We start from the raw sequence: 23273 nt of genomic DNA on the forward strand, positions 1-23273 counted from the left end.
GCAGAGATCATACTTGTTGGATGTACGCCCCTCGTGTTCAGAAGCAACTCTTGCCTTTCGACTCTGCTCATTCGAAGGTGATAAAAAGAGGCATAGTTAGTTTGTGTCTAGATTCGGCGCTTGAGAAATCGTGCGTCCATGAGATGCAGTCTAGCTTTGAGAACCAATTGGCTAGAATTTTGTCAGCGGGCTACCCCTTGTCGGTCGTGACTTCTGTAGCAGAAGCTTGCCTGAAAAAAGTGAAGGCACGCACAGCGAACTCCAAGAAGAAAGAGAGGAACATGAACCTGCGACCGGAAGTTGCCCCCTACCTACACAAGGTGTCGCATAACATGAAGAAGGTTGCGAACAGGTATGGGGTGCCGCTCGTTTTTTCGGCTCCGGTGAAGCTGTCAAAGTTGTGCCCTCGTATTTCCGGAAGCGAAACAAGGAGAAGCGGGTGTGGTAAAAAGCACACTACGCCCTATGTGCAATGCGCTTCTGAGGTGGTGTACGAGCTGCCACTTTCATGTGGGAAAGTGTACATCGGTCAAACGGGGCGATGTATTAACGACCGGCTAGGGGAGCACCAAAGGAATTTAAAGAACAAAGAGAATGTGCACTTGGTTAGGCACTGCCAGTCATGCGTGACATGTTCGCCACGTTTCGATAGTGTTCGAATTCTAGGCAGAAGCAAGTATAAAACGGCGCGTGAACTCCTGGAGGCCTTTCGCATAAAGGAAAAAGCAGATTGCTGCATTAGTGATGCATCCGTTTTTTTGTACGCTTCGGAATACAACCTTTTTGCGGCATTATGATAAGATGTTATTTCTTGGCACGTGTTTGTTATGGTTTTCTTTCTGTAGTGCGCAGATGCGTGAGCCATTTTAAGCTCGAAATCTTTTCGCAGTAAACCAGTTGTGAGTGCAGCGTTCGTCCGTGTTTTTTGCGTGTTCCTTCTACTTGTGTTTGTGCTTCTACGCTGCAATATGAATCACGAATGTCATTCGACTCGACTGCCGAACTTACGCTGCTACACGAAGTTCTTCGATGGCATTCGGTTCAGATGACATTAGAGTCGACGGAGTTTGGCGAAGATATTCCAGATTTTGGAATGCCTTCAAAACGCGAACACAGCCTGAACCGACCAATAGCAGTCGCCGCCGCCGTCGCTTCGCCCTGCCCACAGCTCAACAGCCGCGCGACTGCTTTCGGTTCTCTGGCTGTTTATTTCTACTCGCTGCTCACTTTTTTCTGCTCTTTGTTAAGCAAATAGCTCGGGTTCTGGCTTAGTGAGTGCTTGCAGATAATAGTACACCAATAAACATTTACCGCGTGTGCATGAAATTTCCCCAGGAGTGTGCCGATGAGGACGACTGCACTCATACTGCTGTTTACATCGCTGCGCATGAACAGCTTGTGCTCGTTTGCAACACATAAAACAAAATATGTGGTTTAGTTCTATTAAATAATCTCTTCTCTCATGTACTGGTGGTACCCGTGCTCGTTTACGCAGTGCGACAATCTGAGAAGCGCCGACGCGATCGCTCGCCTGAGAAACACTTGACAGCCGGGTTGTTGACATCGCAGGACAGGCGCATCTCGCTAATTTTCCCGGCTTCCTCCGACATGCCCAGTACTTTATTTTAAACTACTTTATCCAGAAGTATGTTTGGTGACCGTTCGCTTGAACTGAAACGGCCTAACTTGTTACCCACAAGCTAGCGAAGGCGACGAGCTGCTGCTGGCCGTAAAGCACGGCTCGGCAGCCCGAGTCACACCGTCGCTTCCCGTTCATGGTATGCGCTTCCTGCGATGCAAGCAATAGTTGATTACATGTCACTGTTGTCATAGCTACACTCGTTGACCATTTGCATTCGCTAAAACTTGTGAATTCGTTCTTCACAACCACCGCAATCACCGATCCAACCCTGCGGACTCGCTAGGCCTAGTCGTCGCGGAAGGGAACGGAGTCGTCGACCGCCATTAATTTGGCAAGTGGTTATCGCCAGTGAGTGCCCAAGTGTGCACATGCTAAATATAGCCGTTCGTTTCGCTTATTTCCAATACGGATAATGTATAAGCGCGCATGTATTCGCACCGTCACCTCATCAGCGTGTTTTCGCTCAGCCGCGGAACTACCGAGGGCATGAAGGCTGACCGCCCGCCGATCGGATTCGTCGGTGTCGTGTAGCCAAAAAACTTGTCCCATTACAAGAATATTAAAAGAACTAGGTAGTTCACTATAATCACATGCTGCTGTTCACCGTGATACTGCCGTTGGCAGACTAGTGAGACCGTCGTCGTCGTCGTACACTGAAAACGAGCTGAGAATCTCGAATGCGTTTGGAAAGTGTCGTGAAGCATCGCGGGAGTCCGTCGAGTTCGAATGCCATTCCAAGTCTCGACTGCCATTCGACTCAGATGTCATTCGAAAGTACCCCTGTAGCACAGGTATTAATCAGCCATTATCAGAATTCACAACTGCATTTCACGCTTCGCTTTTGGAGAGAGAGCTCCACTACGACATGTTTCGCCAAGGTCAACGGGTGTTGCAGTTTGAACTTGAGTAGAAGAAGCGCCGGAGGTGTGGCTGTGATGCCAGACCACGTGGCGCCGCAGCTGCAGCCGCCACGCCACTGCTCCGACGCCTGTGAGGAGTTTCAAACTCGAACCAATCGTAGCCAAGTGTAACGGAGCTTTCGCTCTATCTAGGCTTATAAGTGTTAAAAGCACTGCCAATTTTTTTCTATGGTCCACAACACTGTACTGTACTTCCCCAATTTTTGTGACAACTCCAGCGAACTATGCACCAAAGTTTTACGTAGAAAGAGCGGAAATTTCGTGCCAGTAGATATTGCCCTGTCGATCACTTTAACGAAGTAGTATGCTAAAGAAAATAAAAATTCATCATTGGAACCGTATGCTTTGAACGAGATAAAAATATTCTCGGCGCAAATTCTCGCTCTCGTGATCCGAATGTAAGTCCTTGTTTGTGCTCGGTAAATTATTTCAATGTTTCAAGATTAAGTGCACATCAGCCGAGAGTTCGGTACCATTAACGAAATAAATATGGCTGAATACAGTTAGGTATGCTAAATATTCCGGTGTTGCCATGTATATTGAATAATTGCATTTCGACTCAATATAAACCCCTAAAAAATAATCGCGATTTACCCGATCCACGGCAAAATTCACTGTCTGCAATTATGAAAACATCATTGTTTTAATTCAAGTTGCCTAAGAATTTTGGTAAAGTGCCCCGTTATCAAAAGACCCGGAGCTAGAGTAGCCGCCAGCGTTAGGATTAGGCTGGACATAATCGATTCGTGATTGTTTTCTTTACCTGATCAACCTTCGAAGCACGTCGATCACAAAAATGAAGTGTCCTTTTCTCTTCTGCTTCTTAACAGTAAGGCAAAGGAAGAATCCGCTGCACAAAGACAAGAGGACAGTGGAAATTGATTAGTAGTCATTAAATATCTAGTAAACATCTGCTAAAGAACAATTGAAGCATAGGAATTTGAAGCAACTGTACGTTCGGTTTTAAGACGAGCACTGGCTCCCTGAAATGTTTACTCCGAGAATATTCGTGTGCAGCTTCTGCCATTTTCCCCCTGCGCAGGCTATCCCATTTATGCTTTTACTTTAGAACGCAATGTTAAAAAAGTTGATTCTAAATGAAGAAACGTGTTAAAAAATTAATTTCAGAAGACTTTTAGAGCGAAAAGCTGTACTCTACCCATGCTGACCCTGAAGGTTAACATGCTCTTAGATCTGATATCTAACAGAGGGCGCGCCACATGGGGCTATGACGTCATACCATGTGACTCGCCGACGCCACAGCTGCGCGCTTGACAGTCACGCCCATCGCTGCGCTGGCTGCTGCTCCTCGCCAGTTCATCTTTTTTTGTCACGTGACTCGGTATTGCGTTTGGCATTCACGTCTTCTGCTGCACCGACCAGCGCTCTGAACACTCGCTCTAGCACTCGTGGCACGTGATGCGTCACGTGATTTGCTCTCGCTAATATTGTACTGCGTGTTATTTGTGCTTTCTTGATTTTCCACTTACTCAAAGTCATCCTCAACCAGCGCGGTGTCGATCGACGGCAAAGAGGAAGTATCTGAGAGGGAATCCGCTCGTGAGCCTGCAGCGACCGCTCGGCCTGCCTCTGCTGCCTGCTCTGCTGTGGTCCTGATCCTTCAGTGTCCCTACGACCCGCTTCGTTTGAACGACCAGTGACATTTTGGTGGAGGTGCCGTCTTATGCAATGTCAACCCCTACCCCCCGCTTCGCAGAGTCCAAGTCCCACAGGTGGCCACCACACCTTTACGTGCCAGCCGGCGAATTCAACGACTCGGCCCCGAATTCGGCCTCTTGCCGCACCTTTCCACATGGTCCGTGCCGGCACTACACATGATTCGACCTACCGTGAGCCAAGACCAGCAGACAAACTCTGCGCCCGTGCCTGCCGTGGTTTACTCCCCATCGCTCCTCGATCAGTTGTCCCGTTCCGTGGCGAAGCTTTCGAATACATCGACAATTGACTTCACCACTATGTACGCGTGGCCCGCCACAACGGCTGGACTGGGGAACATTGCCTGCCGAACTTGTGCTGGTTAGCAAAAATGTTTCGATGTAAGGGTGTGAGCACCCTTACATCGTCAGGTACCTGCAATACACAGTTGCGAAACATTTTTGCTAACAGCATCGCCGCCCTCGTCACCAACCTTCGCAGCGCGCCGCAGCACCTCACGATGGGCCCTGTAATTGGCCTGAGTGAGCGCCTCAGCGCCCCTGTTTATGCTGAGAGCCTGTCGGCGGCTCCTTCCTATAAGCCTCCTCCCCAGCCCTCGGTGCCGCCTTTAGGTTGGTTGGTTTATGGGGTTTAACGTCCCAAAGCGACTAAGGCTATGAGAGACGCCGTAGTGGAGGGCTCCGGAAATTTCGACCACCTGGGGTTCTTTAACGTGCACTGACATCGCACAGTACACGGGCCTCGAATTTCTCCTCCAAAGAAAGGTGCCGCCTTTAGGTGTCAGCATTGCACCGCAGCTCTCTGCTCAGGAGAGACGAGCTTGTAGCTCTGCTGGGTGGGTTCCACGACTACTTTTCTACGTCAGTAGGGTTCGCCAGACGCCAATTGCAAAGCACAGAATAATTACCAACGACGCTGTCCATCCTGTCCGTCAGTCACCTTATCGGGTTTCGTTAAAAGAACGTGAAACTATAAAACATCAATCGCGAAATGTTGGCCAATGACATTATCCAACATCTCACAGCCCGTGGGCTGCTCGAGTGGTGCTGGTGAAAAAAAAAACGGCACCCTTTGCTTTTGTGTTTACTACCGGAGCCTAAACAGAGACACGAAGGACGTATATCCACTTCCGCGCATCGATGTCGCGCTTGGTCGCCTGCGCCATGCCCGTTACATTTCGTCTATCGACCTCAAAAGCGGGTATTGACAGATAGAAGTGGATGAGCGCGACAGAGAGAAAACGGCTATCATCACCCTGGATGGGATGTATGAGTTCAAGGTGATTTCAAGAGGGGAAGAGGTGGCAATAACAGTCAAAGACGCTTTATTGCTATTTACGTTTTAGCGAACGGTAGTGGGTCACTTGCCTGAGGAAGAAGAAAGTGTCAACGCTGTTGAAGCCGCCCGCTATAATCATGAAAGGCCAACGTTGAGTGTAGATGAGGAAGTTATGGAAACGTGCTGAAACAGTAAAAGCGTTCGTTTTAAATCCTACATGCATGGCGAATCATGTGCACAAGTAATGTGTAGAAAAGGCGTCAAAATAAATCGTTTATCACGACTATAGCATATCTGCCAAGATGGTATCCAGTACTTCCGAATCGAGTCATAAACCATATTTTAGACGCCCCATAGACAGTATAGGAGAAGGCTAGCATAGCATGGGTTGGTTGCGCGTTAGCTGGGCGGATGAGATCAGAAAGGTTGCAATGGTAAGGCGGCCGCATCTGGCACCGGGCCGGATAAATTGGAGGGATATGGTAGAGACCTTCGTTCTGAAGGGAACGTAATTAGGCAGATGATGATGACAGGGGCCAATTTTTTCAATATCAGGCATTAATTGGTCCGAAACTGCCCACTCTAAGCGGCAGTCTTGTCATCTGCATCATTCAGGTGCAAAGCTCAGGACCGGTCTAAGCATGCTGCTGTTGAGAAAAAAAAATTTGCAGGGTGCAAGAAACAAGGGACTGCCCACAACAATGGTGTAGCCTCTGGAAGCTAGCTCGAAAAAAATTAGTGCTTGACGTAGCACCTTTGAGACGGGGAGCTTTGTAAGAGATAACAACCGATTAAGATTCTCAGTACGAGTCCTTTATGTCCACCGGCAGCTGCTTATGAGCGGCTGTCGCGTGAAGGCGCGGTTGGTTAATGATTAGTCAAACAGAAGCGTCTTATTTTTAGTTTTTTAATATTTCAAAGTCAGTGACTCGTCGAAGACATTGATTTGTTCGCATTGGCTCCAGAAAATACTTCTGCAGCTATGTTGCAGAAAAGAATGCATATTCTTCAAAAGGATTTTATTTTGTAGGCGGAAAATATTACTCACGCGCGAAAGAAATTAGCTGTTATTTTATCTAAATTTACGCAAAAAGGCTTTGAACAGTCGAAAACGTTTGGGGCTGGTGTTGGGGAAAGCACGACATGTTTCCTAGAAAATCGCAGCAGTTGCTGCGAACAGGAGCTCGAATCGAAACCCCGAGCAGCAGTGCCGCCTTCAGATTCATTTACATTGCAGTTATATTTTTTTTTTCAGGAATAGCGTGATTGTGAAGGAAATCATGAAACCCCAATAGTGATCGCTGTGTAAATTGAAGCGTTGCTTGTTACAGTAACCCGCAAAACGTCCATTCCGACTGGCGCTGCGGCTAACGCTATAATTAGCTATTTTTGTAACTGATTCACGCAGAAGGAGTAAAATTGTCGGTTAGAATTTTGCAGGATGCGCAAGAATTATCTGCCCATCATTTATTTTACTAATACTGGAAATTTTAAAAAACGGGCCACTATCACTGAGATATGGCACCATTGCCTTTAGCAACTTGAAGGGTGGTTAGTGGAAGTTAAAGAGACAGTAGAAGAACCCGCGAAAAAAAGATTTGAAGGAGAAGGAGGCAGGACATAAAAGAATACCTAGATCTACGCAGAAACACACTTACCGTGCTCAATTTTACTCTCACTCTCACCCATATTCACACGCCCACACAATGGCGACATGCAATCACACTTTCAGAGATGTCCTGCCGCCGCCCTACATACCCCGCAGTATAATGAAAACGCAGTTTGGGCGTGCACTGAAATGGCAAAGGGCAACGAACATGCAAATGAGGTGAACATGCGTGATGTTCTTACACCAGTTGTCGGACAATAAGAAATAGCAGTGCAATAGGACGATGTGGGACATGCTGAGGAAGCGCAGGCCATGCAGGAACTGCAGAGCGTAGTGGTCGGCATCGCTCCGGTCGGCCACCTTGAGCAGTCCTTGCGTGTTCGACGCCGCCGAGAACGCAGTCACGAACTGTGCCAGGGTACCTGAGGAGCCCGTAGAACGATCTCTTAGTGCTACTCGTACAAAAAGGGTCTAAACTGGCTAACACCTCCTTCGCTGCCGCGGACCAGCGCTCCTCGTGACAGTTGACAGTTCATCAAAACAACGCTTTCTATTGCCGCAGTTCAATGAAATTGCCGGCAAAAGAAAGTTTTGAAGCCTTTCCGCACCGAAAGAAAGAGGTGTACATATTTCCATAAAGGTAAGAAATCATTGCTGATCGCGATCCTCACAACTGTCTCTCTGGAACTGAAACGGGCCTTTTTGGAAGCTGTGTTCCCAAATGACCCTATCTATTGTGTCGGTTGTTCCAGCCAAAAATGTCATTTTCTCAGAACTTCCATAGTATAGTCGCTGATATTTTCAGCTCTGAAGAGGGACCAGAAGATTCATACTCCGATGAAAAGAAAATTGATAATATTATCGCGTGCCTATGGGTCAAGGCTAGGTTCTTTCTGACCTTGTCTGTGAGCTCCGTTATGCGAAAAACCTAATCGGTATCGATTACTCATTCTTCCATTTTTGAGGAAAGCAGCTGGGAAGATCGCAAAGCTGAACAAAATTACACATACCTGCACGAGAAAAATGTACTTGCCAGCTACTGTTGCCACAGTTTCCGGCAGTACTGAAATAACTTGAATCGTACCTCGCGTCTGGTATACGGTAAACTGACACGGCTGTGGCAACGGCACACATCACACAATGTCAAGAATTGCATACATGGCCACAATATCAAGAATTGCTCTTACATGGCCACATATACGCTTGTTATATATTGATCATAAATGTGACATGCAAACACCTTTTTTATCTAACGTACAGCCTCTGTAGCAAAGTGCACCCTTTATAGCCACAGTTAATGATCATCTTCAGTTTGCGATTTTCATATTGTTCCTTGTCCATGGGTACGCTTATCAATGCTTTGCTTTGATTCATGCTTGCCTGCAATATTAATAGTTGCTTTGTATTCTTCAGGCATACTAACCCTCTCCTGCAACAGTGTCATGTGGGATTAGAAGAATACTGAAATAAAAGAAATAAATGCACGAGAATGAAGTCAAAACTTACTTCGTTGTACATCATGTTCTCGCTTGACTAGAATGAGGTCAACGCAGGTGGAAACTGCGATGATGACAACCAGGAGGCCTAGAAAGATTCTGGATTACGAATCATGCAAATAAGTGTCAATTCTTCTAACAAGGGCAAAGTTTTATTTCATTTCAAGGATTTACCTTTTGATTGAGTACTTTTAATGTAGATAAAAGCTAATTTTCAGGCTTTCAGATCTTTGCGTGAGACACATTACTGCTAAACAGAACAAACTCAGAACATTCCATATATCACTTCATGCAACCTTTGACGGGTCTTAAAAGGCTGCATCAAGACCGAAGACTACTTTTAAGGACTGAGTTAAGTGGTCGTCTTCTGAGGCATTCCCTCATTAGAATTAGTTGCGGAAACAGATCAGCATACCTGAGTCTTCTCATAGTGCTCACGCTCGGCAACAGGGGGCAGAAAACACACACGAACATAAGCCTTACCAGAGCTACAAAAAAACGAGGAGACCTTCATTTTAAAGACGATTTTCTGCGGACATCTCGCACCCGTATATTGACATTTTCTTCCACGCGGATTCCCGAAGAGGCGAACGAGTAAAACTGCAGAAAGAAAACGGGGTGAAAGATACACGTAAGCGCACACACATTCAAAGGGGCATTGCATCTTGTTCTCTGTGCTCAGTTTTACTCGTTCGCTTCAAATGAACCAACCAGCCCGCCAAAGGATCCTACTTCTAGCAGAGGGTTCCAAATGTGACCTGCAGCCATTCGGCACAAAAGAGGTGGGTACGCGTTTAGCCAGAGCGCCTGTTTCCCACTGGCGGCTACCCTGCCGTTGCACAGCCAACGACACATCTCATCAAGAAGTTCTCAACAACGAGGCTGTCGATAGGCATTCAGCACAGACTGGAGCTTCTCTCCTTCACTCCGCGTCCGCCCTGGTGCTTCCCGCTATGCGAATCTCGCGCTGCGCTGAGCCACTTACAGATTCGCACCCGCGGTTTCTCGCTGTTAAGAGCGACTTGCGAGCGCCTAGAACGTCTAACCAGCAGCCTGCCCCTGACGCTGGAGTGTTGTTATTGTTGTTATTAGTGGCTCTTTACTAATAGAGTAACACACGAAGCCGCGGCCCCTGCCATCGCAACCTGAAGCACCCGAGCTGCGGCTAGCAAGAGGAAAAGTACAGGGAGAGGAGAGGAAGGGGGAAAGAGCCTTAGAAAGAAAGGGTAGTGGTAGGGTGGCCATATAGACTATTTACAAATACAAATTATACAAAAATACAAATGGGGTGCGGGGTACGCGCATGTCTGCCAACAGTTTGCTCACGGGAACGCAAACTACTTGGTGGGGGAGCCTAGTGATCGCCTCCTCTGGCGTGAAACGGGTCTTGGACCAAAACGTTGCTTTGACGGGTTTGCGATTCGTTCCGCCATCAAGCAACCATAAATCCACCTCGTGCGGTAAAAGCCCACTTGTGGCCCATCTCAAATCGAAGGGCGGCCCTGTGGTAGAGTGCCGCCGGGTACCTACCGGTTTGTCTAATGGGTATGTAGGCTTATGCCTAAGCAGCTAAGTAACAAGCAGCTGACCGGGATCTCCGCAAGAATAAAACTGCCGGCCATGGCTTCATGCCTGCCATGCATGCCTGCAGGTCAAAGCAGCCGAGCAGGGTCGCCTCCCAGTCCTCCTGGGTTGAGTTGGGGTGAAGGGAGATAGCAGGGTTGGAGGGGCAGGCCCACACCATGTGATACATGTCCGAAGACTTTTCCGCACAGTGCGGACAGCTCGCCGAGAAAGAAGGGTCGGAGTGTTTGAGATCTGCTGGGCACAGCAAAGTATTAGTATACGAGTGTATACCCAAGTGTGCGGCTCGTGGTGGTGGCCATGCCACGAACTCGGGGGGACTGTACTGCAAAGTACCGTCACAACAAGCCAGCTGCCCCGTAGGGCGGGAAATCCAGTGTTACGGGCAGACAGCCACGTCACCCCGGCAGCGTCGGCAGCGATGCTTCACCACACTGCGGCGACGTCATCGGCTCAAAGCGACAAACGCCTACTGACGGCAATGAAATCAAGGGCAGACAACTGCCACTACCGCCACCACACGGCGGCTAGGAAATTCAAGCCCGCTCCCAAGACAAGTATGGAGCGGCCGGTGCCTAGGCCAACACCTTCAGAAACGGCAAACAGGTGAGCGGTTCGGGTGCGGTTGCCTCCACCTCCCACCCGCTCTCCCCTCACCCTCGCTCGGCGGCTGACCCTAAGCTCCACAACCTTGTAGTTTCTCTTCGGGCACAAAACGAGATGCTGCTCGCCAAAATTGAAGCCTTAGGGACTAAAACAACTCCCGCTCCCCCTATTATCCCAGACGAGGAGGCTATGGAAAGCGAGACGACGGCGGCGCTGGCTCTGGAACCGTCCCTTGCCGAACTCGAAGGCATTCTTAATGCCAAATTTGACGCCCTGTTGTAGACAGCGATAGAGCGCCTCATCGCTCGAGTCATGGAGGCTAGCCCCTCTACGATCGCTCAACACATCGCGACTAACCCCCGCCTTTCTCGCACAGCCGGGCCCCTTAGGGACGTACCTGGTCGGCCCTCCAGATTGTCCAGCAGAGTCAAAGACCTCGACGATGACGAAGACAGCAGCCCCCTTCTAGGTGCTGAGCTTCAGCCCCCGGTAACTGGCTCGGGGACAGCCTCACTTCCACCTCTCACCTCTAAATCTGAGAATGCTGGGACACCCTCATGTAGGCGCTCCCCCTTTTCCAAATCGGCTTCCCCCATTACGATTACACAAAGTCACTGTCGGGGGCTCCGGTCCCGTTCCAAGCGGGCCGACCTCCGGGTTTTGCTTTTAAGCTTTGAGCATTTGCCAGCCGTGGTTGCCCTCGAAGAGCCAGGGTAAAGCGCCACACTAGCAAATTATACGACGTTCCAGCAGGACCCCTCGTCTTGTCTATTTCGTCCGTAGAAATTATACAGCCAATCAGGTCGACACAGACCTGCAACTTGAATATTCTTATGTAATGGTGACCCTCCTCCCACTCCGCAAGCAGGACCCACCGTTACACATAATCAATGTATACTGCAATCCGAAATTGCCCAATGTATCATTCGCGGGCCGTTTGGCTGCGCCCTGGGCGCAGCCAAAAGAGGGCGCTACAGGGGGAGTCGGAGACCTCTGACGGTGGGCAACCAATGGGGGCGGCACTGCGAGGCACTCAAGCGAGGTCTCCAAGTAGTCCGGCTTGAGGCGGCCCATACCGACTGTCTCTTCGTGGCCATTTTGGAGGAGGGGGGCAGTTTTGATGGTCCGGTGAAAAACGGGGAATGCTCCATCGTAAGCCGGGGTGAGCGGTGCTCGGACAGCGTCGCGGCTAACGAAAACATGGGTGGAAGTGGCGATGTCCGGGTGAAGAAAGGTGCTGTGGCGGCGGTCAGGGGGAGGCGGAATAGGGCGAAGGTCTTTAACAGAGTCTTCAACAGAGGCGCTGCAGGAACTCTTGAGGCTGGGCAGGTAGCTGCTCTGTTTTGAACACGTCTCCGGGTAGACGCAGGGAGCTACCGTACACCAGCTCCGCTGCAGAGAACTGCAGGTCTGCTCGGAGAACGGCCCGCAAACCCAGGAGCACAAGGGGAATGGCACAGGCCCAGTGGGTGCAGTTGGGACGGGTAACGAGGGCGGCCCTCAGTTGGCATTGAAAGCGTTCCACCATGTCTTTGGCGCATGGATGATGCGCAGTGGTGCGGCTATGCCGGCCGCTGAGAATTCGGTTAATAAAAGCAAACAGGGTGCTCTGAAATTGGCGCCCACAGACTGTTGTCACGGTTGCAGGACAACCAAAGCGAAACACCCACGAAGAAATGAAGGCTCTGGAAACAGTCTCAGTTCTGATGTCACAGATGGGAACAGCCTCTGGCCAGCTTGTGAAACGGTCCACCGTGGTGAGTAACGGTAACCTTGGCACGCGGGCAGTGGGCCCATAATGTCGAGATGAACACGGTAAGAACGACGGCCGGGGCGAAGTAAGGCCTGGGGAGGAGTCTTGGTATGAATAGAACTGCCTGCCGTGGCTTCACGTGTCACAGCCCCGCGCCGTCTTTATTTTCTTTGTCGCGCAAGCACACTTTGGCTGTTTCCTAGGCGCGGCCAAAGGCGCTTGAGGTACAAGGCTTCCCCTGGCGAGGTCACAAATTAAATATTTAATTCTGTCGGAAATGAATTTTGATTCTTCCGCCCGAGGGGAAGCCGAACGCACCTAGTGGCCATGCCTGTATAAGGTGCAAGGGGATTAACAAAGTGCAAAATTAAACAAGGCGTGAAATAATTAAACAAATAAATGAAGCAACTTAACCATGAACCGTGATTAGCTAGGCAGCATCGTGTGCTACGCAGCTAAAGGCAGGAAAAAAGTCCTCGCGGAGTCGCTCTATGCAGCGCTTGTCACGAATTACAACGAAAGAAAACGTGCTTCGGACACATCCTGGCATAAGTGTCATGGAGTTCTTATTCTTTACGAAAGTCCTATAGAACAGCATACAACACATGTCAGTTATATGTACAGGTGTCCGAAGAAGACTTCGCGCAAAACAGAAAGATGGCAAAAACTTAATTTTTTAGCAGCCTGAGAATGTTGCCACGCGTTGAAGAGTGTTCGCTTTACTACTCAATGCGAGGCCACGATTCCAGGCAGCGAAGACATTAAGCTTTTAGAGCGGAAAGCTCTAGTCCTCCCATGCTGAGCCTGAAGGTCAACTGGCTCTTAGATTAGACCTCTAAGGGGCAGCTCACCGCATGTGGCTATGACGTCATGCCACGTGACTTGCCGACGCCGCAGCTCCGCGCTTGGCAATCACGTCCGCTGCTGCACCGATCGCAACTCTGGACGCTCGCTCTTGCACTTGTGCCATCTGATGCATCACGTGATCTGCTCTCGCTAATATAATCGGAGTGCTTGCTGACAGAGCTTTCGCTCTGTATGTCCTTTCTTAGCTGAGTTGAGCCACGGCCACTTTTTTGTGTCTGTTCAGCTCCAAATACATCTGCTTCACTATTATTCTTTATAATCGACGGAATAACTTACACAATTGCCTTCTGGGTTGTGCTCCACGGCTCCGGTTCTGCCGTCACGCAGTTCGAGACTTTGATGTGTATAATTGAAGGCTTGACTGGAACAAAAAAATAAAAGGGAATTTTAGTCGCATAACTCGTAAAGATGCTTGCATGAAAAAGTGAAGGCAGATATTGAACCGTTATTATTCGTGGTGTCAGCTATTCACACTTGGCCGAAAGATGTCCCGTCGTCCGGTACGGAGCCTTAATACTCGCGTCAATTCAGCTGTGATGATTGCTGCTTTCCTGCGTGGTGCTCGCATCATAAATTCGATTCGCTTAGTTCCATGCTCTTAACGAATCCATTTTCTTATGCATGCACACATGGGGTGTTAAAAATTAGGTTTTCGCGCTTATTTTTGATAATGCGATTAATTGTTTATAAACAAGCTCCTTTTTGAACTACTTTAAGCGACGAGGAAGACACAAACTGAGAGGACAACTGTTGATGACAACCCGCATGCATTTAGAATGAACTGAAATCGCTGAATGAATTTTTTCTTCCAAGAGCTGGCTATTTTTAAGTTACGAACATCTAAGCTATGATATTTCAATATTATTCCTCTCGCAAATTCTTGTCGCGAGGTCGTGTTTCAAGACAGCAGCATTCCAATTTGCAACAGCGGAGGTCGTGCAATTGCATATCGAAGGCAACCGTTGTAGAGCAGTTGTAGAGACCGTGTTTACATCACATTTCGAATTCATGCATCGTCTCGTCTGTTGTGAAGGGGCGCTATTAGCCGCCGCTGAAAAGCCTAAAAATTTTATGCCAGCTTTGAACACGAGTGAGTAGTGTATTACTGTTCGACACAATAGATAACGCTCGCAGCACATTAGTATGTGGAGTGTAAAATTAACAAAGATGAAGCAATCATTTATTACTTGCGAATGTCGTGTTTATGTCTTGCTTATTAATGCAAGGTGACATGAACTTCATGCATATTTTTTACCTACTTTATGCTGCCTAGTATCCTGAATTTCGAAAACGCGGGTTAAAGACAAAGGGCAAGAAAGCTGGAATGGTACGCAATACCAACGAGCCCAGCGGACGAATTTTTTACGCTTTCTTCCTCTTTTCCCTCTTTCATGTGCAACCTTCTAGCGCTTGACTAATTCATTTCTATTGTCCTTCGTCTTTGCCTGCGCTTTCAAATTTCTGTACGCTATACCAAATGGCCAGAAAACAACAGCGTTCTTATGCCGGCTACTTTATGCTGTGGTAGCAATTATGACGAAGACACACCTGCATCCACCATGTTTTGCAGGTCCTCTTGGGTGCAGTCGTCTAGAAAGCAGATGCCCAGCCGAGCCATGTGACCTCCAGGGTACCAAAAGGGGCCCTTGTAGTAAGGCATCTGGACAGCAGATATAAGAGGATGCGAATCAGGCAAGAATCATAATGGTACACTGCTTACAAAAGCTAAGTCGGCCTGTATCGTAGATTTTCGCGTTGTAATGGCGAAGAGGAGACGCTCAACAAAACAAACCTTTTTTTTAAGCTTGAAAACGTAAAAGAAAGAAAAGCAGTTGCTGCCCTCAATCATTGTTTTCGCGAAGTGTAGTAACGCTGAGACAATTTGCCGGCTGTGAATCTTTCAGGCTAGCATAGACCGCCAATCACTACCAACGGTGATGCCGGAGTCCTTTTTGGTCTCGACGCCACAAGCAAGAATCAAGTGGCTGGAAAAGAACGCTCAATTTTTAAAACAAGTTTTCTGTGCAATGAAATTGTCTCTCTATACCAGACAAATATCTGCACAGATGGAGGCACAGATGAATGAATGTTCCCTTTAAAGGATTGCGCCATCTTGAAGCCTACAGGTAATTATCGTTCGAATGATATCTGCGTTGACATCATCTTCACCTTCAGTGACACATAGAACATAAGGGTTTTGTTTGCTTTGCTTTGGTTTATGGCGTTTAACGTCGGTAAGCTACTAGGACCATGAGGTACGCCGTAGTGGAGGGCTTTAGATAATTAGATCACCTGGGGTTCTTTAAAGTGCACTGATATTGCAGTGTACACGGGCATCTAGCATTTAGTCTGTCGAAATGCGACCGCCGCGGCCTCGATAGAACCCGCGTCTTTTGGGTCAGCAGCCGAGCCCCATAACCACTGAGCCACCACGGCAGCTAGAAAATAAAAGAGCTGCGAAACAGGAATGCCTTTAATTAGGCAGGTCTGAAAGGCGAGATAGAACTTCTCGCCCCCTCATTCTGCCTTTAAAAACGCCCCTCCTCCGCATCATGATGATGATCATCATCATTAGCCTGACTAAGCCGACTGCAGGGCAAAGACCTGTCCCATATCTCTAAACTTGACCCTGTCCTTTGTCAGCTGTGGTCAGAATATCCTCGCAAACTTCTTAATCCCATCCGCCTACCTAACTTTCTGCCGCCCCCTGCTACGCTTGCCTTCTCTTGGAATCCACTTCGTTACTCTTAACGACCACCGGTTATCTTGCCTTCGCATTACATTCCCTGCCCAAGCCCATTTCTTCCTCTTGATATCGATCAGGATGCCATTAACCCGTGTTTGTTCCCTCACCTATTCTGCCCACTTGCGGTCTGAACGTCCCACCTGTCATTTTTTTCCCATATATCGCTGCGTTGTCCTCAACTTAGGCTGAACCCTCTTTTTTAGCCTCCACGTTTCTGCCCCATAGGTGAGAACCGGTGAGATACACCTGTTGTATACTTTTCGCTTGAGGGATATTGGCAAACTACCATTCATGATCTGAGAGAACCTGCCATATGTGCTTTGCCCCATTCTTATTCTTCTAGTTACTTCCCTCTCATGGCCTGGATCAGCGGTCACAGCTGCCCTATGTAGACATATTCCTTTACCGTTTCCAGCAGTTCGCTACCAGTTGTGAACAGCTGTTCCCTTGCGAGACTGTTGAAAAAAGCTCCTACTGGCGGTAAATTGTCGGATATTGCACCTCCAACTCAAATACACAGTGAAAATATTTGCCAGTGTCAGAATTCTTCAGAAATCCGCTTGTCACAATGTTTGTGTTAGGTAACTAAAGTTAATTTCGATATATCTTTGCCGAAAAGGACAGAAAACTGCCATCGCTATATGACATATCTTTCTGTTTCCTGTGAGTTTTCTGTGCCTTTTCTACCAGGTAAAAGCTTACTAAATCGCCAGTTTGATTACGGCGGGGAAGATGGTCAGTTTCGCTTCTGGGGACTTTGCCCCTCGTCTTCCCCTTTTCTGGCTTCCCCGAAATGCACCCTCCATAGCAGAGCTAGTAATCTTAACTAACAAGGGAGGGCGCTGGTGTCGCAGCGCCACGAGTGGCGCCACGGATGGCGTGATTGGTGCGCGTGCACGCTGGCGACAGGGCTCTTTGAGCTCGGGTACTCGGGGCTCTTTGAGCTCGGGAGGGAACATGCTCCCGCCAGCTTGTCCCGTCCGGCCTCGGAGTTTCCGTCTTGGCCGGGCGGGGGCGAACGTTGGCTCATAACCGTGCTGATTAGTCGGACGTCCTCGATTAATCAGGGTATTTTGATGCTACCTAGCATTATTGTTGCAATAAATGCCTTCTTTGTGTCAGCCAGAGTGTGGTTCCTTTGTTCCCTGGGAGCAAGGCCTGCCTTAGTCGGGCGCGCCCGGGCGGCGGTCACCGCCACTGGGGTCCCATACTAGGGACCTCCACTTAGTGCTTGTAAGGATTAGTCCCTCAAGGGTGATCCAAACATACCTCCTGTCCCTTGTTAATAAATGTTTTCACCACCATCGCCACCGCCGTGGTCGGCGTGCGCTCGGTAGCGGACGCAATCGCGGGTGGGGTCCGGCGGTGTTGAACTGGGTCAGCCGCGCTTGAGCGGGCAGAACGTATTTATCTCCCCATTTTAAACCCCACACGCTTTGGTATGACATCTGTTAGTAATGAGTAGTAGTAGTAGTAATCAACATTATTGATCTTTGGTATCACTCGAGCGGGCTTCCCATGCAAGGCATCCCGTTAACGAAGGGTGCTTTTCAGGCTTTGTGAATGAGCTGGCGATTTAACGGCATATCTGAGTGAACTAGCTCCGACTGCTGCTGACTGATTTCTGTTTTGTCATAGATTTGGAGCTGCGCTGTACAGTTCTGGACCATGTTGAGGACAGTATATGTCTCTCCACTGGCCTGGCACTTGTCTGTATGATATCTGTCCGGCCAAATTTTTTGTGGATCCCGCGACGTTAGGGAATGTCCGCGTCTGTTTCTCCCAATTGCGGTTACTTTTCTAGTGAGGGCTTTGTGTTGTGTTGTGTTGTGTTGTGTTACGGGCTGCCTTGTACGGGGCCCAGGCATATTGAAACTGTTTTTGAATAGCCTTCTCGCCGGGCGACCCCCAGCGATATGTTGGAAATAAAGCATCTATCTAAAGTTCACCGGTGAAAATAAAGTCGCTACAGACCGTCATAAGGTAGCATGCAGGCTCACCCCCGGATGCGTGATGCTCAAGATGGACTCAAGAGTTTCCCCAAAAGCCGTGGAATTCTTCATGTAAAACATTAGGTTGCAGTACTGGCCATGCGAAGGGTCGTTGCCGTAGTTGTCCTTCACGACGGTCTCGATGCACTCGTCGAAGGCTCCCGAATCTACGCGAGACCCTTGAAGCAGCCCTGTCGGGTACTTTCCCGTCGCATCAAGCACTGCAAACATACCACAGTCGTCACCAGGCGTGAAATAGGCAAGCGTACCTAAAGAGAAATACAATGCTCGTAGCATTTGCAAAGTGAAGGATACGTATTCACCACCTCCATCGCCACATTTTCGTCGCCGGTTTTTAGTTCACTACTCTTTTGTCTCTGCATCTTTATTTGCGCGAATTTTTTGCTCAATGTATATGGTACTCTGGCACTGATAGGTGTGGTACCCTGATACAGCAAGACACATCCACTCCCAGGTGTGACATTGGTCAAAGGTGGGGGAAGGTAGTTTTAGTTAACAAAACCATGCTGAACTGTATAACTGTATAACCTTCCATTTAGATATGACATACTGTGCGCGCTTTCGATCAATGGGGCCAAGCTTCACAGCGTTAAGCATTTAGCTAGTGCAGATTTCGTTCAGTGCAGCACACGATGAATTGGGTACATGCTCATTGTATTAGCCTAGTTCCCTCGTCCGCATGCCCTTCGCTCCTGGTCGCCACCAATGTTTTTTTCCCTTCAGTGAGGCATTAAAATCGTAGCTCATTGAATAGCCTACCGTGACGGTACTTGGGATACACTACAGGGCACAGGAACGCCAAGGATCGTGCAGCACTACAGTAGTGACCGGGAAGCCTATTGCCAAACCATATCCCGTAGGCGCACTCGCGCAGACGACGCACAGGAGTGCGATCACGTGACAAGACGTCACTTCCTCCGAGGCGATCGCGCTACTTTCACGCCGTTGTAAACGCGTGGTTCCAAAGGCCTATGCCAGCCGCCTCTCTGGATCCTGAATAATTGCCTCTGAATGCTTAAACTACTTCGATTCCAAGGACGTATGCAAGCTGCACCATTGGATGCTCGATATGCGTGGAAGAATTGTCTTCAAACCGACGCAAAACTTATGCGGTGGCGATGTCACGAAGCTTTATTTGGAGTTGTTTGTGGTCGTTGCGAGCGTTTCTGCGCGGATCACCGTGGATAGCGGCGAGCAATACCTACTAGCCAATGAGAAACGAAGTTGTGCACGGAGAATTTTCTGCACGAGTATAAGCTGCACAGCACAGTGACAAGTGTTCCGCGAAGTGAAAGTGATTGTGAACGTCAGTTTGTTTCAGTTTGTTGTGAACGTTTGTTCTCCACAGTGACAGCGGGACTTAGTTCTCTTCTAGTAGTCTTTCCTGAGTTCGCATTGCAGTTCCAAAAGCCAGAGTGTAGCACTGAATACAAATGTGGGACATTCTGCTAAAGGTCTTTCATTGTTGACATGTATAGAACAAGCTGGCTATAATCTGTGCAACTCCAAAGCATTCTCAAATGTCTCTGTGCATGAAAAAGGAAGTGGGTGCCTAGTATTGCGCAAAAAGCTACACATGCCACCCCTATCATTGGAAACATAATGAGATTTGGGAGCCAGTAAACTTGGTTACAGGTAGAGGAAATGGAAGAAATAATTTGGAGGGCTTACCTAGTGATGGCTCCCGGCTTAGGCTGGAAAAGTATACTTCGTGTCATCAAGAAAACAGGATACTATGGTCATATTTTCTGGTTATCTCAAGCAAACCGTATAATTTCAAGCAGAATTCGTCAAACTGAATTTTCATAAGGAGAGCTATGAAGTCGCAGAATAAAATGAAATTAAAAATTAGCCATTTAAGTAGGCGATAGGCACGCACTCATGTGTTCTCTGATACAACTTTAGAGATATGTTTGAGAGTTGTTTTCACTTATCATGGAAATGTTTTATGGCTGATTGTTACTGGGACCAGGGGGTATATCCACGAAATGGTTCGCTTTGGAACCAGCTCTTTTCGCCACGTTTTGTCTCGCGCGATTGGCTGCTTCCCTGTGTGATGTCAAACCGGCTGATGTTACGTGGCGAACCGTCTCGTGGATGTACCCCCACTTCCCAAAGTAGCAAGAAAAAGTGAGTATTGCTAACCGTTAACCGGTGTTTGTACCACCTACTATACATAGAATCTTGGAGTAGCTATTCATCAACGTTTTCAGCAAAATATATCTATTTCACGGCCAGTCTTATTCAAGGAAAGAAATTAAGTGAGACATCGCTAGGCATCAGAAACTTGGAAAAGTCTAAGTTGAAGTTAGGCCAAAGAACGCTGAAGAAGAACAGAAATGCAGTGATGGCTTGTGTCTTTTACTGGCATCGCTTTGCTGCAAATTGAAGTTGATGGCTTCTCGGTGGAAGATGAAGCAAAAGCTCAGTTAACAATATCTTGAATATTTAAAAGTAACGTGCATGAGCACTCACGTCGATTTCTCCCCGAGCCACGCCATGAAGTCTATGTGTAGCTTAGCTGAAGAGATAAGTACAAAGGAAAGACGGACACAGATAGACATAATAATGCATTTTTAGCTTTGCAGTGCACGAATTCAGCCAGCTAGACCTAACTTCTGCACAGTGTGCAAGTTAGCCTTAATGCAAGTACTTTGCGCATTTATTTATTTATTTATTTGGAATACTGCCAGTCTCTTGTTGAGACTTTAACACATTGGCATTAGATGTATCATAGTATAGGATAACATTTCTAGAAGCGGCTGTGCAAAGGACATATTTATATGCCGTGATATTACTTGAAATAGAGGAAAGTTCTCGATGACCACATTATGCATAAGAGCAGTTTATTTGTTGGCTCAAGCGAACGAGTGAGTAGGCACTTTATTAGATCAATTCATTTTAATATTTATTATACCTAAACACTCCTAAGTGACGATATATGAGCGGCGAACTCTGACATGGTGCGGCAAGTAGGAGCTTGATGAGTTCGCAATGTACTAATAAAGGAATAATTACGCATTAGCATCCAATGGCAGCCATACAGCTGTAAAGAAAAGCTTTGTATGTCTTTTTGTAGTCGTATGGAAGTGATTTGGTGGATGCCAATGAGTAATTACTACCTTATTCGAAATCATTTGAACCTTGAGGGATTCACCTAAAATATCGGACCAACACCACTTCTATTTCGAGCTCGCCCCTTAATATGATAGCCGTCCCGGTTTGCGCACTCGGTAGAGCAACTGCCCCGGTGAGGCAGTAGTCCTGCGTTCGAACACGAGACTAGGGGACACGACACATTGTCAGTGATATTAATAGTTGACAATTTGAGCCAGTATGCACCGCCTGCGGCGGCCACATCTCGATGGAGGCGAAGCGCAAAAGGCGCCCGTGTGTTGCACGATATCAGTGCACGTTAAAGATCCCAAGGGGGTTGGACTTATTCCGGAAACCTCCACTACGGCACTTCTTTCCTCCTTTCTTTTTTCACTTCTTCCTTTATCTCTTCGCTTAGGGCACAGTTCAGGTATCCACCGAGATATGTGACAGTTACTGCGTCATTTCCTTTCCTCAAAAACCATTTTTTTCAGTATACAGTGAATATGCCTTTCTCAGTAAGGCCTTACAAGTAGGCAAGATGTAGCTAATCTGAAAGTAAAAAATATTAGTGCATTCTTAATAACTTTAGCAAACTGGCTAGTCGAGAGCATCCGAAATATTGTTCTGAGAATTAAAATACTGTTATTGATTGCAGAGGGCAGACTCTATAGTCGTCAATGAAGGCTTATTAGCAAACACTGAAAGGAAGGCCATAATGTATTTAATAAAACCTCAGGCCCAAGGGCAATGCCTTGCGGACGCCCGAGATTGCAAGAAAAAAAAGCAGGACGCGTAAGAATTAGCATAAGAATTTTGTGGACGGCTGGCTGTTAAAGCTTGGATCTAGTTTAGAGCAATTGGATTCAAGTTATAGCATGAGAAAATACGCCTTATATAAAAGAGGGATTTTATCACACGCTCTTTCAAAACCTAGAAAAAAAGAGCTGAGGGGGATGTTGCCGTTGAGAGAAAATGAGAGCAAGTTGGCTATCGCGGGAATGCTTTCTAAAGCCATGCCAATTTCTATCATCATCATCATCAGCCTGACTACACCCACTGCAGGGCAAAGGCCTCTCCCATATCTCTCCAATTAACCCTGTCCTTTGTCAGCTGCCGCCACTGTATCCCCGCAAACTTCTTATTATCATCCGCCCACCTAACTTTCTGCCGTCCCCTGCTACTTTTGCTTTCTCTTGGAATCCACTCCGTTACGCTTAAGGACCAGCGGTTATCCTGCCTTCGCATTACATGCCCTGCCCAAGCGCATTTCTTCCTCTTGATTTCAACTAAGATGTTATTAACCCGCGTTTGTTCCCTCACGCACTCCGCCCTCTTCCGATCTCTTAACGTCACACCTATCATTTTTATTTCCACAGCACGCTCTGTTGTCCTTAACTTAAGCTGAACCCTCTTTGTTAGCCTCCACGTTTCTGCCGCATAGGTGAGTACCGTAAGGATACAGCTGTTGTATACTTTTCCCTTCAGGGATATTGGTAAGCTACCATTCATGATCTGAGAGAATCTGCCATATGCGCTCCACCCCATTCTTATTCTTCTAGTTATTTCCCTCTCATGATCCGGATCTGCGGTCACTACCTGCCCAATTTCTATGAAACAACTTGATCGGCCAAAACATTATAGCACTACGAGAGTACAAAATATGTTTTACAATTGGGCGCACATGCCAACGGCACAAATAAGGTCATAGGTGCTGGGTGATGACTGGCAAGACACATACAGGGGCCAAGCTATGCTGAGACAGGAGGCTATCTTGATGGCATGCACAAGATATATGTACACACTGTGTCCCGTCCTCCTGTTGCATTCTCGAAGTTTCATAGGGCTTGAGTGGGCTGTCAGGTGAACTGCTGGAAAGACGGCATGCTGACGCTGTACTAAGGACGAGAATGACAGAAGAAGGATGGCTACTGGATGCGGTGGTAGCGTTGTTCTTTCCTGCCGTCTTTGTTCCTTGTAGTTTTAC

General features: G+C 47.8%; 1 protein-coding gene across 1 annotated transcript in view; it reads right to left on the reverse strand.

Annotated features, from left to right (window-relative positions):
* The window catches only part of LOC149336879 (nose resistant to fluoxetine protein 6-like), a 55800-nt gene that overhangs the window by 15937 nt on the left and 16590 nt on the right, over window positions 1-23273 (reverse strand). Inside the window, exons 2-8 of the mRNA XM_089554262.1 lie at window positions 18179-18390; window positions 14981-15092; window positions 13709-13793; window positions 8633-8721; window positions 7369-7548; window positions 5607-5700; window positions 3326-3412 (exon numbers count right to left, since the gene is read on the reverse strand). Of these exons, the coding sequence (XP_089410388.1) occupies window positions 3326-3412; window positions 5607-5700; window positions 7369-7548; window positions 8633-8721; window positions 13709-13793; window positions 14981-15092; window positions 18179-18390 (859 nt within the window). The remainder of the gene's footprint in view (window positions 1-3325; window positions 3413-5606; window positions 5701-7368; window positions 7549-8632; window positions 8722-13708; window positions 13794-14980; window positions 15093-18178; window positions 18391-23273) is intronic.

Source organism: Amblyomma mixtum, chromosome 7 (genome assembly GCF_055824585.1).
Source record: "Amblyomma mixtum isolate Tamu chromosome 7, ASM5582458v1, whole genome shotgun sequence".
Taxonomy (NCBI): Eukaryota; Metazoa; Arthropoda; class Arachnida; order Ixodida; family Ixodidae; genus Amblyomma; species Amblyomma mixtum.